Below are 15,953 nucleotides of genomic sequence, written 5' to 3' on the forward strand. Positions count from 1 at the left end.
TTTAAAGTAATATTGATTAATAAATATGTACAATTTCTAATGGTTATTTGTTTATCTATCCTTAAAGTAAATGTATATGGTGCAAGATGTATTACTAATACATTGGATAACTATTGTAACCCATCTCTAATTTGATTGTATACTAAAAGAAAACAGATTGTATCTCTTTTTGGTAGGAAACTACTACAGGATTCCATATTATAAATCTACACGTTGAGGACTTTATTTCAAAATTATTTTACATCAAAAACCCAGAAAAAAATGTAAAAAATTTAAACATTTGCGCTTAGGATAGCAGTATAGCTTTATATATTTTTTCCTTTAGTTTATAAATATAAATTTCTCTAAAATATTTATTTCTTCATTAGTATATTAATAATTTTTTTATATTTCCAGATTAAATTCAAAGAAATTTGAGATTTTGTAAATATTAATAATAATGTTTATTAAACAGTTTGGTGTTACATTAGAAAATTTGGTATTACCGCCTTTTTAACTGTTAAGTTTTTTAAATGTTTGAGATTCACTTCTCTAATGGTCACTAAATTGTTACTATTCCTGAACTTATACATTCAGTTAGGAAACAAGCCTACCTTCCTTAGACATTGCTTATACAATCTTTAGTGGGTTGTTTGCATATAGGTGTGTAATAATTAGTTGAAGTATTTGTTTTACACAAACGCAAATACTGAACTTTTAAGCACCTGTTGCATTTTTTTTTTGCCTTCTTGAGCCAGTGAAAACATTCTGTGGCTTCAAATAAATATTCTGTTTAGTCAAGTCAGTTTGAAGTTTGATCTTTGAATGTATGAATGCCTATCTAATGTTAATGTTTTGACCTTCATATGATGTTTTTGTTATAGTTTACAGCATTTTGAAAATATAAATCACAAATAATTCTAAACCACTTTTTCCAGTATCATCTGCCTAAGGACAGATTGAAGGGAAATCTCATAGCAGTTTTTTATTTTTTTATATTTTGTTTTTTGTATCAAATTCTTTTTTTTCAAATCGTAAAAAATTTGAAATATATTTTTGTATTTTCTAGGTTGTAGAAATTATGGATTCCATACTTGTAGTTTTGGAGCCTTGGTTTAAATTTTGCACCCAGCAATATTGGGCACACAGAAACCTAATCTGTGCTGTATATACTCGGCCATTATTTTTATTTTATTTTGTAGGTGGCTTACTTCTACTGTTGATCTGTTCTGTCTAATAAGTTCAGCACTTCTTGTTTTTATTTGCTAATTTTACTGGAGTTGTATGAGTACTTCCCTTGATCCTTTGTCAGTATTGACATTGTATTCTTTGTGATTACTTAAACATGATTGGATTAATATTGCATAAGATTTTTCTCATCTTTGTGGTATTTATTTTCCATTTGAAAATTGTAGCATAAAACTTGTCTATGTACAAGACATTGATTTTTCAGAAATAAATGTGGTAGATGGAACTCAACTGTGTTCTGTTTGCTACATCTTATTCCAGGCTTGTAAACAAACTTGTAAACATTTTACAGCGTCAGTCCCTTACTAAATTAAATGATCTTTTGAAGGCAAAATTAATAAACTTATTATTGGCATAATGAGCGCTTGGTCGCTCTTCATGGACATATATTAACAATAATCCTTTTAAGGGTGGTTAAAAAGATAGCTCAAATAATTTAATGTTGGAGTTACTTTCGGAGTTAAATTTTTAAGAGACGTCAAAACTAAATAATGTATGGATGCTCAATCAAGTATGTAAAGCTAGGATGGTTTTTATGTAATTTTAGATTATATGGTTTTCATGTATTGTCATACTTTTGGTTGACATTATTGGTAGTGCTGTTAATTATTTCTCATTATTAAATTATTGCTTTACCAAAAATTAGTAGATTCAATTTAGACATAGATAAGGAGGAATATTTAAGTTGTCATATTTTTTCATTTTCAGAGTTTTACATCAATTATTGGACCAAATGGTAGTGGTAAAAGTAATGTAATAGATTCAATGTTGTTTGTGTTTGGATACAGAGCTAGTAAAATTAGATCAAAGAAGATATCAGTATTGTTACATAAATCTCCTGATCACCAACACGTGTCAAGTTGTACTGTTGCTGTATCATTCTGCCAAATTATTGATAAGGTAAAGTAATAAAATGTTGAATTGTCTAATTATCTGATTATATTTAACAAAAAAATTAAAACAGGTTTATTATTTTTTTATATTTAATAATTTATGCTATTAAATATTAATTAATTAATAATTTAATAATCCTGCTTCCTCAATTAATTGTTTCTTACGTAAGGTGATTGGTTTTCTCTCTGATGTTAAAATTTTGAAGATCTATTGATTATTAAATAAGCAAACTGCATACAGAGAAAATAAACTAGAGATGCAGTATAATGGAAAGAGAAACTGTTGTCTCAGTATAAACTGAATTGTTAGATTCTTGCACTTATTTATTTATCTATTTAAAGTAAATTCTTGCAGATTATTTAGAGATTGAAATTTAGTGAAATCTGAAAAATGTATGAATATAAAAAATTGGTAAGTGTGTCTTGAAAATGTATGAGGACAATAGCTAATCAAAGATACAACTTTTTGAAAGTTACAGAAAGTACAGAGAACAAATTTAAAAAAACCAAGTACATCAAAAACTGATGAAAAGATATATCTGTTCCAAGGGAAGAAAATAGGCAACAATGGTCACCTGATTATCGGAAAGATTGGACATGTGTAAGGAATTGACTGAAATTTACAATTTCATGTGCTTAATTGATGTCAAACGTTTGTATAAAAATTGTTAATAGCCTGATTCATTCTGCTCTAATGCAACATTTCACAAGTAAAATCTTTTAATAAGACTTGGATTTTTTGATATGATCCAGAAACAAAGCAATCCATGCTCTACAAGAAATGTGAGAAATAAAAAAAATAAAACTGTTAGAAATGGTAAAAAGAATTAATTCACTGATATTGGAAAAAAATTAATGATAGACCAAATAAATGAAACCATTCTCCTGGTCCATGTAGCATGTATTATGTGAAGCAGTTTTTGGAGACTGCAGTGTTTCATTACCACCTCACTCTCTTAGATTTTGTACCATACAATCTTTTGATCACTTGAACTCTGTAGTGAGTTAGGGAAAAAACCTGCTTTGTGGAATCTTAAATCAGGAACTGATAAATAATTGAAAGGCAGCAAACTTGAATCAGTGTGTTGATCCACTCCACTAATGTGTGAATGATGTAATTTATATATAAAAAATAAAAGTTAAGTAGGCAGTTGACAAAAAATGACTGTTTATCCATAATTTCAGTTTCTGCTGTTAGAATCTTGATATCGGAAGTTTGGATATCAGAACTTTCTGATATCCATAATTTTCTTTTCCTATTACACTCCAACTCCTAGTCTACTTTTTATTTGCAGCTAGATATTGTAATAGCTATACTTAATTCAAATGCAGCAAAAATGAAGAAATTTTGAAAGCACAGAACATTATAATGAATAAATCTGATAGGTGGAGAAGAGGCAAAAGTTAATTCAAAATTATTACAATAATTTATTAGTTGCAATATCTCATAAGAAATTTATGAGTATTGTTTAATTATTTATCTACACAAACATAATTTTATGTTTAATAATGTAATATTGATTTTTTTCCCCCATAATTTAAGGTTACAAAAATGAGGACTACTTATGTGCAGAATATGTGTTAATAGTTATGAATTACACCACGGTTAATAAAATTCAATGTGGTTTTTAATGTTTGTTTTGATGTAATGTTTCTTAATATGAGCGCTGATGTAGTGAATGTTTTCTGTGTAAGCTTTTATACATGAACCCAGAAGTGAAAATAGAATAATTTCTTGTCTGTACTGTCATCCATCTCTTGTTCCCGAATTTTTTTTTTTTTTTTTTTTTTTTTTTTTTTAAACTAGGATATTGCAAAATTTTGTTGTAATAACAACGTTCACATCAAGAAATGCATCAAACAGATAATACAGGTGGAACCGTTACTCTTTAAAAACACAGTTTTACTGTCTTCCCAAAGATCAGTTATTTTTGGTTTTGCATAACTTAGATTTTTTCTGTTTATGTGATTTTTTTAAACATGTTATTGAATTTCAATTGACTAAAGATGCTTGATTTGTTTATTTTAGGAGAGGTTAGGATTCATAGCTGAAAATGCCTGTGTATCCTCTTGGGGGCTCCGCTTTTGGGCTTTATAGATATAGCTAGCTAATTGATACCTGATACTTCCTCCTTCCACTCAGCTACTGAAATATTAATAATGAGGGGGAAAACAAACATCCCAATTTTGTGAACATATCTCATTCTCATGTTCAAATCATTAGTATACGTTAGTTCCAAATAGTATAGAGTTCTATAACTAAGAGTAAAGTAAGACTGTTAGATGTTTCCAGTTTGAAATTTATTGTTTCAGTGGAATCCAATATGAATGTTATTTTTAGTAATTTGTAAGTTATTTATTGAATTGTTTTTTACTGACATTTCAAAGAAAAGTAGTAAGTATTTTAGTCACATGGTGGAAGGGGGGGTGGGGTTAAAAATGAATTTTTTTAATGTTTTTAGGTATGAGGAATAGGAAAATACTATTCACCTAACTTGGGGTTTCCTTATATATATATATATATATAAAATTTGGTGGCTTGAAAATCTCCTGAACTACTCAAATCAATTTCATTGAAATTTAGATGTTCTGAAGTCTGAAGTGGAAAATTTGATGAAGATTGATTTAGTTGTTCTTGAGTTAGCTCAATTTAAGGTCCTTAAGAATTTGAGGGGGGCAGGTTAAAAGCGTGGTTCATTATGATGCTGCAAGTTGGAATGTTGACTTTTTCATGTGTGGTATCTATTGTTAGCAATATCAAACCAAATTAAAAAAATATATATTAAAATTAAATTAATAGTCGGTCTTCTTGCACAGAACTGCGCAAGATTTTTTAAATATTGTATTGCAGACAGACAAGAAAGCCATCTTATATTATATTCTAGAAATCTAGTATTTTGAAGAAGCCAGAAAGAGATAAGTGCTTTGATATCAAGGGGGGATGAAAGAAAATTAATATCTAATTTATTACTATAGTGTATTTTAGTTACAGACAATGCTGCTCAAATTAAAATTCAACAACTCTTACTAGTCCATCAAGAAGAGGGGGGGGGGGATATTATTAATTTTGTACTAAAAAATAATATCCCTTTTGATAATAAACTGCATAACTGGAACTTTTTAAATAGGTGGAATTAAATAAAAACAAAATGTACTGCTTATAAAATAGACACCTTATTGATAGAGTACAGTGTTTGTTGGCTTCATCTATGAACTAGAGGAAGTTCATTTTTGTTCAAATCATCTCAATAAATTTGGGCCAATATAAAAATATAAAGTGTTTGTTGCTAAGAATAAAGACTTTAGATGAGTAAACAAAATTAGCAAGTATTAGAGTCAATTTAATAACCAAAAATAATTGGTCTTTGAGAGTTAAGCATGCTGAAAGAAAAATTTTAATTATCAGTGGAGTTTGTAATGGACACAGTAATGAAAAGATTTGTAATTAATACATTGGACGATGTGACTAGTACAAGTTTTGATAACTAGTGTTATTAATGATGCACCTTGTAATTCTATGAATGGTGTGGAAAGTTTAAAAAAATATTCAAGAGCAAAGTGTAAGTATAGTTTATATTAAAATAGAAATAAAGTGATTTTCCAAATTCTGTGTAATAGATTCAGCTCTCTCCCAAATGGCTTCAGCTGTAAGACCAAACACGCTACTTTCATGTCCCTGTTATTAAATTTTTAAATTTGGAGCTTTTATCTATTTATTTAATCTATTTATTTTCAGCCTAATGATGTGATTGAAGAAGTTCCTAATTCCCATTTTGTGATAGCAAGAACAGCATTTCCAGATAATTCTTCTTATTATTTATTAAATGGTCGCCGTGTACAATTCAAGGAGGTTGCCACCAGATTAAGGGAACATGGTATTGATCTTGTACATAACAGATTCCTTATACTACAGGTTTGTACTATTTCAAGTTGTACATGCGAGCTAAATATTTTTGGTGATGTAATTTTATTTTAAACATAGGTTATTTATTTACATAAGTTATTTTATTGTAAATATTTTCATGTATTATTGTACAAGGTCTGTCTGGAAAGTAATGTCATACATTTACTGTGAAGCGATTGTACATTGCAACACGCTCTATTATCTGCCGGGATCGATGGTGGTGTGTCAACTACCAAGCGAGTTCTTGCTCACTGTTCTCCGAGCTCTTGGTAGTGAAGGACAGGCGATTTTGTAAACCTCTGTTTCATCTCTTGTACAAGTCGTGATGCAGCGCTCACTGGAACAAAGATACGCTATCAAGTTTTGTGTGAAACTTGACATGTCTGCAGTGGAAACTTTTCCATACTGGCCTTCAGGGATGAGTGTTTATCATAAAAGCAAGTCTACAGATGGCACAAGGCGTTTTTTGAAGGCTGTGAAGAGGTCGACGATGAAGCCCACACTGTTTATCAACCTTCTCAAATGATGAAAATGTGACTTGTATGAAAGAACTTTTGCGAACAGACTGTCAAATGTGTGTTCATGTAATGGCAAACATGTTAAATATTCCAAAAACTATCATCCACAAGATTGTCATCAAGGATTTACACATGAGAAAAGTGTGTGCAAAGCTTGTCCCAAGAATTTTGATCGACGACAAAAAATCTCGCCAAGTCAAGATGTCGAGAAAAATCTCACAGATTTGTCAAGAAGTTTTGGAAATGTGTGAAGACGATCCTCACTTTTTGGACAATGTTATCATGGGTGATGAAATGTGGGTATTCCAGTACAACCCTGAAACAAAAGAGGCAAAGTGCCGAGTGGCACAATTTGGTGACCCCTCACCCCAAGAAACAGACATTGTATTTATTTATGTAATGCAAATATAGTAATTAATATTATAAATTGCTAAATACAATTGACAAAAAAGGTTTTATTCGGTATGTTTGGTAACAACCATGTTTGACTTCTTCACAACTGTCTCCATATCATATTTTATTCCAAACAAATGACTCCTAGCATTTATTTTATTTTAATATTATTTTTAGTTGACTAAATATATATTTTAATTTATATGTTAAGTTTATATTAAACTTATTTGGTAGTAAATATGACTCAATACAAATATAATGTTTCAATACATTTGTATGTACAGTATGAACATTTTCTGGATCATTAAAATTGCAGACAATAAACAAAAAAATATGAATTATTACTTTTAGACAATATAGTCTCCATTTGTCTCTATAATTATTTACTTCACTTATAATGAATTAAATTCCTGAGAAAATACTTCCTTTGGAATTTCTTGTTAGTGTTTAGAATTAATCCATTCTTTTCATTTCCATTTAGTTTTAGAATATAAAAAAAAAATATCTTGAAATATGTGGATGGGATATAACAAGGGTTCTTTGTTATATAACAAGGGCCAAAAATGAGGAAACGATTGAAAAAATGCTTGTCATTGATGACAACATTACTTTAGAAGAATTTCCTGTTTATTATTTTATTATCCAGTATAAAATCATGCTAAATGATTTCATGAGTTTTTAAAGATTCTTCTCTGTATGAAATTTTAAATATTTCAACTGTTTTGGTACCTGTTTTACCTATTTGCCCATAACATTTAATTGCTGCTTTCTGTTCTATTTTTAAATTTAAATTCAAAACTGTAAAATAATAATTAACCTTACCTCAGCAGTTGTAATTCTTGACTGTGTCAACTGAACAAGTTTCGGTAGTCATGCTGCTGTGGTATGGTAACCTGTGCGACACGGGGGGGGGGGGGGGGGGTGTGACTGTTCTTCCGGTGGTGGTCCTGATTGTGACTTGGTAATGCCATGCCATGTGAGACTCCATGATGGGACGGGGTGGGTGTATGGGGTTTGTCCCCAGCTCCTGCACAAACTGGAATGAGGTTACGTTCCCCTTGTTAGGTGACTTATTTGGGTGTAGGTCTGAATTTCTATGTTGCGTAAAACATAATTTTGATTGATATGAGTGTAGCACTGATTTAACTTTCAACTTGTTCATTTTCTGAGGCATTCGCAGTCATGAATGGTATTGTCAAATTTGGACTAGGCGTGGGGTTCGCGGGTCAGTTAGTTAGTTTAAGGGAATCATGTTAGGTTGGATGAAAGATGTTCATTTGCGGCCTTCGTGAAGGCAAAATTTGATTTGTATTTTACTGATGCAAATGTCTGCCGAGGCATTTACATTGGTGGCATCCCGATTGAGGCCTGACTGATGTCTGTGAGATGTAATCAGTTAAGAGGGTCTAAAGGCGACTTCAGATAAAGCCCCTCAGGGTTCAGAACAGAGTGGGTGGTGTGGTGACCAGTCACGTCACAAGGTGGGTGTCTTCCCCCTACGGGGTTGGGAAGAACAAGTTTGAGACTTCACCAACCTATAAAAAACATTATTCTAACTGGTAGTAGTGACCCCTAATAGATCAGTAATACAGGTGTAATAGTGTCAGTCTTTATCATCTGCTGTTCTGTCTGGTGGTGTGTCCCTTTTTTTACTGCTGTCTATCAATTTCTATCCCAAACCTTCTCCTTCATCCCCTTGTAGTTTTCAATCTTCACCTCATCTATTAACTTCTAACTTCTTCCTCACTTCCTTTCTCCTTCTACTGCCCTTCTGATGCTGCTGTCAGGATTCCACTTCCTTTAACCACATATCCTAACCAATTCTGTGCAAGTACTCTTTCTTCGTTAATCCTGTTCATTACTTCTTCATTCCTCACTTTTTCTGTCCATCTTAACTGCCTTCATCCTTCTCCATACTTGCATCAAAAGCCTGAGTCCAATTCTTCTTCCTCTTCCTCATTATCCATGCTTTACTTCCATATAAGTCACCATACAAAACATCTGGCAAACCTCGTCCTTAACTCGTAACTCCAGATTTTTACTACATAGTTAATTCCTTCTTAGTGAAGACTTCTTTTGCCATCACTGTCTTTAGTCTTATTTCTCTAATTTATTTACTTTTTGTAATGATAAATATCTCTAATTTTTTACTTTTTCTACTTTTCCTTCACTTGTCATTAGCACTAAATCCTCTTTTATTTATTTTCATTACTTACTCTTTCATTTCTTCAGGGCTATTAACAATCTTTGAAACACATGTGGGCCATCAGCAAGAATTACCATTATTAGCAAATTGTATGCACCTTATTTTTGTCCTTATTCTTTTTTCTCTTTCTTCTGACATATTCCTTATCATAACTTCAATGTAAGTGTTACTATCTTGGTGAAAGACAGCATTCTTGCCTAACATCTTGACCCACCCAGTCAATTATATTATTATTTACTTTGATGGCTGCTATTTGTCTCCCTTATATTTCCTTAATTAACCTTCTGTCTTTCTATTCTACTACTTTCTCTGTAATAATAATTTTCATTTTCATGCACTTAACTCTATTAAATCCTTCTCTAAGTCTATGGAAACACACTCATTGTCTCCTCTTTAAATATCTCTCTCCAGCAATCCATAGTAGCCCCACAGCTTCTGTGGTTTTTCCTTTTCCTTAAGCCAAACTGTTCCTCCCCTGCGTTTTTATCCATTATTCTTATCAACCTCTGATTTAGGATTCTAACAATATTTTAGTTACATGGACTATTAAATTTATTGTTCTATGTTATGTACATTTTCTGGTACCAGATTTCTTTGGAATTTGTATCATTACTGTTTTCACAGTCTTCAGGCCATTTCTCCCATACTGTATATCCTATTCAACTATCCTGTTCAACTGTTTCTTCTACTCCTTCCTCCTTTAAAGCATTTTTAAAATTCTATGGGAAGTTCATTTACTTCAGTTAATTTTTTATTCTATTCCTTCTATACTTTATATTTTAATGCTGATTGTCCTTTATCCTCTTTAGGTATCATCCATTCCTTTTCTAAGTTTGTTCCTCAAGTTTCTCTCTTGTCATGTGTGGTTCTCCAAGTATTCCATCAACCTTTCTCTTCTTACTTCTCATTTATCTTTATCCTTATTTTACCATTCCCTTTATGTTTGTCTCATGTAATGCTTTTCACCTTCCCGCACATCAAACATCATTGTATTTTTTTCTTCAGCCACATTTCCCTAGCATTATGTTATTCTTTCCTTAACTTACTTTTTAAGTTTACAATTCATTGTTGTTTCATATTCTCCTGTCTTATTCTTATATCTCCTTTCTTACATTTTCTTTAACATATCTTGGCTGTATTTCTCTCATAAAAGTCTAGTTCTTCCTCTGATGTTTATTTTATTCTTATCCAAGTCTCCTCACTTTTCTCATTTACCTTTTTGTTTTCTTTAATTGCCTTAGCTATTTTTTCTCCCATTGTTTCCTCATCCAATTTCTTAGGTTTTCTAAGTTCCATTTAAGTACCTTCATTTTCTTTACTTTCTTTAGAGCTGCTCTCATTTCCATTATAAGTAGCTCATGATTGCTATTGATATCTATACCTGGTAATCCATTGCTTTCTTAAGAGCATTCCTATACCTTCCATTTACTGGGATATGGTCTATCTGATTGTAAGCTTTGTCTCCAATGATACTCACTTAATCAACTCTTATGGCTTTTGAACCAAGTGTTGATTATAAATAATTTTTTCTCTTTGTAAAATTCTGCTAATAATTCATTTTTGACATATGTACTTTTATATAAATCTTAGTAAAATCCAATCTTTATTAATATTAATCCATCATTTATATATAATATACTTTCTGCACCCGTATTGCTACTTTTATTACTCATAATTATTGCCGCTGTTTTTTCTTTTCTTTCTTCCAGAATAGAATGTGGTTACTTTATCACTATTAATTTCACCTTGTTCTACCACTTTAATTCATTCCTGATATATCCATTTTATTTATCATTTCTGTTTTTTTGAGTTGGAGGAACCCCATTTACGGATGAAGTGTTGGGCTCGCTAACAAGGTTCCACAAGATGTTAATAGGAGTTTTGTACCTGCGCCCTACCAACAAACCTCCCCTCTCACTGCTTCTTCCCTCCCAGGACTGGATTAGAGCCCGCACTTAAGCATTAACACAGCCCAGGGAGGTGCCTTTGAACTCAGGGGTTTTGGAGTCCCCGTGCATCATCAATGCCGCTCATCCATGCAAGTGTGGACAAACATCAGCTCCACAGAAGGCTGTCCACACCTCCTTGCTCTCCAGTCTTGCTCTTCTGCCTCCACCTAGAAGACTTCACAAGGATCTCTTTACACATCCTGTGTGTTCCTGGCATCCTGTTCTTTCCTTTGAAGTATCTCTTGTTATGAGGTTCACCACCATGTCATAATTCTTCCTACTGTGTAGCATCGTTTCTACTATTGTTTCTATGTAAAATTGTCCGGTTACAACCACACAACTGCAGCATCCCCTGTCCCACCTCAGGCACCAAAAAATTACGTGTTCTGGTGAATATAGCTCATGACAGTAGGGACAGTTTAGGTCTCACACTCTTTTCAGCTTTTATAGGTACGTATGGAATACCCCATGGCCTGTCAGAGATTGTTTCATCCAGTATCCCAGTTCTCTGAACCTCCTGGCCCACAATTCTACTCGTGGTATCAGACAATGCATCCATTTCCCCTTTGTGGGATTCATCGCCTGATATCCATACCAACTCTTTTGGGGACTCGATACTAACAAGGCAATTGCTTATATTATTTGAAAACCCGATACATCCTGCCTTTGAGATAACTTGTCTAGCTGGTGGCACTATCTTACTACCTATCCTTTAGCCAAACCTGATAAGCATTTGATCAGATAAGCTTTCTTCTAGTATCATCCAATTGCAATAGTTGCCCATGCGGTCCTCTGTTACAAATGTCAAGTCAGTGGCCAACCTAGATTCTCCTCATATAAATGTCTCCTTCATTTATACAACTAAGCCGTAGCAGGTTTACCCGTTCACTCAAACGTCAGCCTCTGGTTGTTGTGACCTGACTGGTGAATTCAGGGGATTTAGTGGTAAAGTCCCCTCCCACTAATACTCTTTTACCTGTATTCCTGTTCACCTTACCCAGATCATCTTAAGAAATCCAAGAAAATTTTCAAATTTGTGTTGGGCGAGTGATAATACCTAAACAACACCAGATTGCTTATGTCTACCCAGACAAAGCCTCTTCCCGCCCCGCTGTAAATTACCAGGACTGTAGTTGCCGGGAAACTGATAGCAGCTCCAGTTGTCAGATCTGTCAGCTAACAGGGCCCCTCAGTCGTTGCTTCGTTTGGCTCCAAAAAAGTAATTATATCAACCGCTTCCCTTTGCACCACCACCCAGCAGATATCCATGGCCCGCTGGGATTTATTTGCATTAAACTGCAAAGCCTTGGTTTGTAGAATAGATTTGAAAGTCTCCGCTGCCTTTTTGTTATTGACCCAAATCCTCAGTTCATCATAATTACTCCTTCTCAGGAACAATACATCTACCACGTCATCAATAGATACATGGTTTTTCATTGTCTTCAGCAGGTTAGCGTACTACTTGCCAGAAACTTTAACAAGCAATGTTTTAGTATCGCGATTCTCTGTTCTCACCACAGCAACCACTTTGCCAGCTGAGGCAGGGCTTCTCTGTTTCAGCATTATTACTCGTTACTGGTCTATTCCTACCCCAGTACAGTAAAATGAAGGGAATGTTGTAATTTGGCAGGAGCAGGAACGGTTTTGATTGTATAAGGGATATTGAGTTAGAAAAAAGGATGTGAAGTTCCTACTATCAGTAACATTTACAAAAATTTTCTTACCTGAAAGTAAGAATGAAAATATTCTAAGTTGTCGTTTTGATATTTAGTGACGTCAATAGCTTTTTTCTTCTTGTCATTGGACTTAGAAAAATTACGACCCAAGAAGTAGGTTATGTTGTCCTAATAAGTGTTTTCGTATAAGTAAAAACACTATAACTCATGTTTTCCTCGATAAAAAAATTCACATGAACTTGTACGATTTTTCTACTAATCCTGATCTAGACTATAGAAGCACAATAAAACACCAATAATACAATTAAACACCATTGCACGTGAATTTCATAAGGAGTATTAATGTTGCCTTATTCCTCAACCCAGTCCATAAAATACATAGGTCATTTCTGTTTTGAGATTCTTTAACTTCCCACTCTGTAACAAGTCTGGGCGTTCCAAGTTGTTGTTTGTAATCAGTCTTTAAATTCCTTTTTGCTTCTCCCGGAACTAAATGAGAAGCTATTTTAACTCTGAACATTTAATCAAAGAAGCCATTATCATAGCATAATGCAAGGAATTATCACTAGGATCTTTAATATAGTGGTTTTCCGTTGCAGTCTGTATTTCAATACCATTGACTTCCTTAAGAAGTTCCTCCACGTTTGGGAGCAGTTTCTCACCCCCAGGGCAATAGAGTGCTCTGTACCCACCAATGCTCTCCCACTGTCTGACTTTTAATGGGAGGAATTTATATTAGGAGTAACTTTGTTCTTTATTTGCCTTTTGTATGTGCTAGCAGTTAATATGTATTGTTGCTGCTGCCTCTCTACCAGAAGTAGATACAATTAATAATTGTAAAAATGCCTTTGAGGTTGATTGAAAGTGAGTAAAGTTATAGAGCTTATCAAGAATTTATAAAATTAAAATTTAAATAAAAACTTCTCATTTTTTTGAGAGTGGATGCACAAAGGTGAACAAATGATAAACATCAATACTTCCTTAAATGTTACTTTAAGTAAGTAACTTTATGTTACTTGGCTCATTAATTCTTAACGTACTAGTAATTAATAGTAACAATTTGCATTAGTGCAGGTGTGACAGCTTGAGTCCTGAGTATTTTGAATGTCACTTTGTAATACGTACACTTGTCTTTCCTAAATTATAAAAATAAGCCATTAATTTTAAATAGATCATAGATAAAAGAATAAATATTTTATTTTGTTGTGCATTCCTTTGGTTAAAATGAAAGAATGGAATATATATATATTTTATTCTTTCCACTAGAGGATAAATGTTTAATAAATCTGCACAATGTGTTACATCTTGAAAATGAGTATAACAAAATTTTAGCTATTTATGCTATGAAAGTGTATTTCAGAAAATTATTTGATAATTTATTTTTATAAATAGAGAAGTACTTTTAAAAATCATAATTTATTTTATTAGAAATTAAATATAGTATTATATAGCATACTTTTCACCATTCAAATATTTCAGCATTCTTTAACATATTAAAAGTATAATAAAAAATGGAAGAAAAGACTAGTACAGTTATTTGTAAATAAATTACACAGTCAGAAAATTAGTATTAGGTTGTCCTAAATTAAAAAAGGATCATAGAACATGTGTTGACATGTATCTTGTAGTTGGCTCATAAACATATAATTTACCATTCTCCTATAGGAGGTTTGTGTTGACGTCTGTCAGTTTGCAGGCATAATGGTCAAATGGTTAGACTGTTTAGAATAAATCATATGAAAATTGCTCTTTATTTAGCATTATTGGTTTTTTTAAACCTCTGGGGCCACTGTTTAGGTATTACTTCAGAAGATGAGATGAATGACAACAAGTAGTGTGTGAAAATGCCATGCCTGATCCCGATTCAAACCCGGGATCTACAGATGAAAGGCCAAGATGCTACCAGTCATGCCACGGAGGCTGGCTTACATAAAAATGTAGAAATTGTCAAAATTCATGCTAGAAATTACATATGTAAATGGTATTTTTTTGCAGTGTTTAGATTATGATGGTTTTTGTGAAACATATATTTATGATTTTATATTGAACTTAATTGAAGGAGTATTATTTTTAGAAAATAAAAAGTGAATGTTATATTTATAAGAATAATGCCTAAGTTAATGAATCCACCTAATAAAGGTTTAAAGAAAGGAAGTATAGTCAATTGTTTGTGTTATGTAACCATTTGATGATTAACATTAAAATATTTTTCAAGGTAAGACAGGATATTTAACTTATCTTTTTTGACTTCAAGTTATTTTTTTATGAAAAATTGATGATGGAGGTGCTTCTGAAAATGTGCTCTTCAATATAAAGTAAGAATATATATCATTAAGGAAAGAATATCTTCCTAAAATGGTTACTGCTTAGGTGAATTCATTAATTTGGTTAATATTTTAAGTAAAGTGCAATGGTGGTAATAATAATAATAAAAAAATGTCTGATGTTCTGTTTTACATAAAGTAAAACAGAAATATAAAAATTTAAAAAGATAAACAGGCATTAACACGTTGACTGCCGAAAGAAAAATGGATTATGACTGCCGATGCCGCTCAGTTTTTTTACCACTTTTCAGTTAAAATGATCTTATTATAAGGGAGGAGCTTTAAAAATGTCATTTTCATTATTTATTTATTTAAAAATTATAAAAATTTATTTAACTCCGATCGGAGTGGTCGGCATCCTTTACCGATTTTTTTTAATTGGTGCTGAAAACTCCGATCGCAGTGTGTGAATTTTAGGCAATGAAATAAGAAAACCCATTCTTGTAATGAAATAAAGGCTTTATTAATAAATTGTAAGTTTAAAAAATTAAAAATTAAATAAAGTTAAATTAGAAAAAAAATACAATAATAAAATAACTTTTCTAATCTGATAATGAAAACGTGTCTTGATTATGACATTTTAAGTTTAAAAAGGAAAAAGAATTAAATTGAGTACTAAAATGAAAAGAGATAAAATGGAATAATTACACATCAATTTTTGCTTAACATTTTGTGATATTCATCAAAACAGTTTATGCATAAACCTGGATTTCCAAAACACATCGTGCATTCATAAATAGTTGCATTCCTTTCTGCTGACTTGCTTCGATTCTTTCAATCCTTTTTGTTCTTTAGCCGTTTTTTCGAATTTGCTAATCCGGTGGGTACTCTTTTCTGTAAGATTCAGTTTTCTGTTACGTTGT

General features: G+C 32.1%; 1 protein-coding gene across 1 annotated transcript in view; it reads left to right on the forward strand.

Moving 5' to 3' along the window:
- The window catches only part of glu (structural maintenance of chromosomes 4-like protein gluon), a 142,031-nt gene that overhangs the window by 13,267 nt on the left and 112,811 nt on the right, over positions 1-15,953 (forward strand). The window contains exons 3-4 of the mRNA XM_075376229.1: positions 1,936-2,127; positions 5,857-6,033. Of these exons, the coding sequence (XP_075232344.1) occupies positions 1,936-2,127; positions 5,857-6,033 (369 nt within the window). The remainder of the gene's footprint in view (positions 1-1,935; positions 2,128-5,856; positions 6,034-15,953) is intronic.

The sequence above is a fragment of the Lycorma delicatula genome, chromosome 1 (assembly GCF_047948215.1).
Source record: "Lycorma delicatula isolate Av1 chromosome 1, ASM4794821v1, whole genome shotgun sequence".
NCBI lineage: Eukaryota > Metazoa > Arthropoda > Insecta > Hemiptera > Fulgoridae > Lycorma > Lycorma delicatula.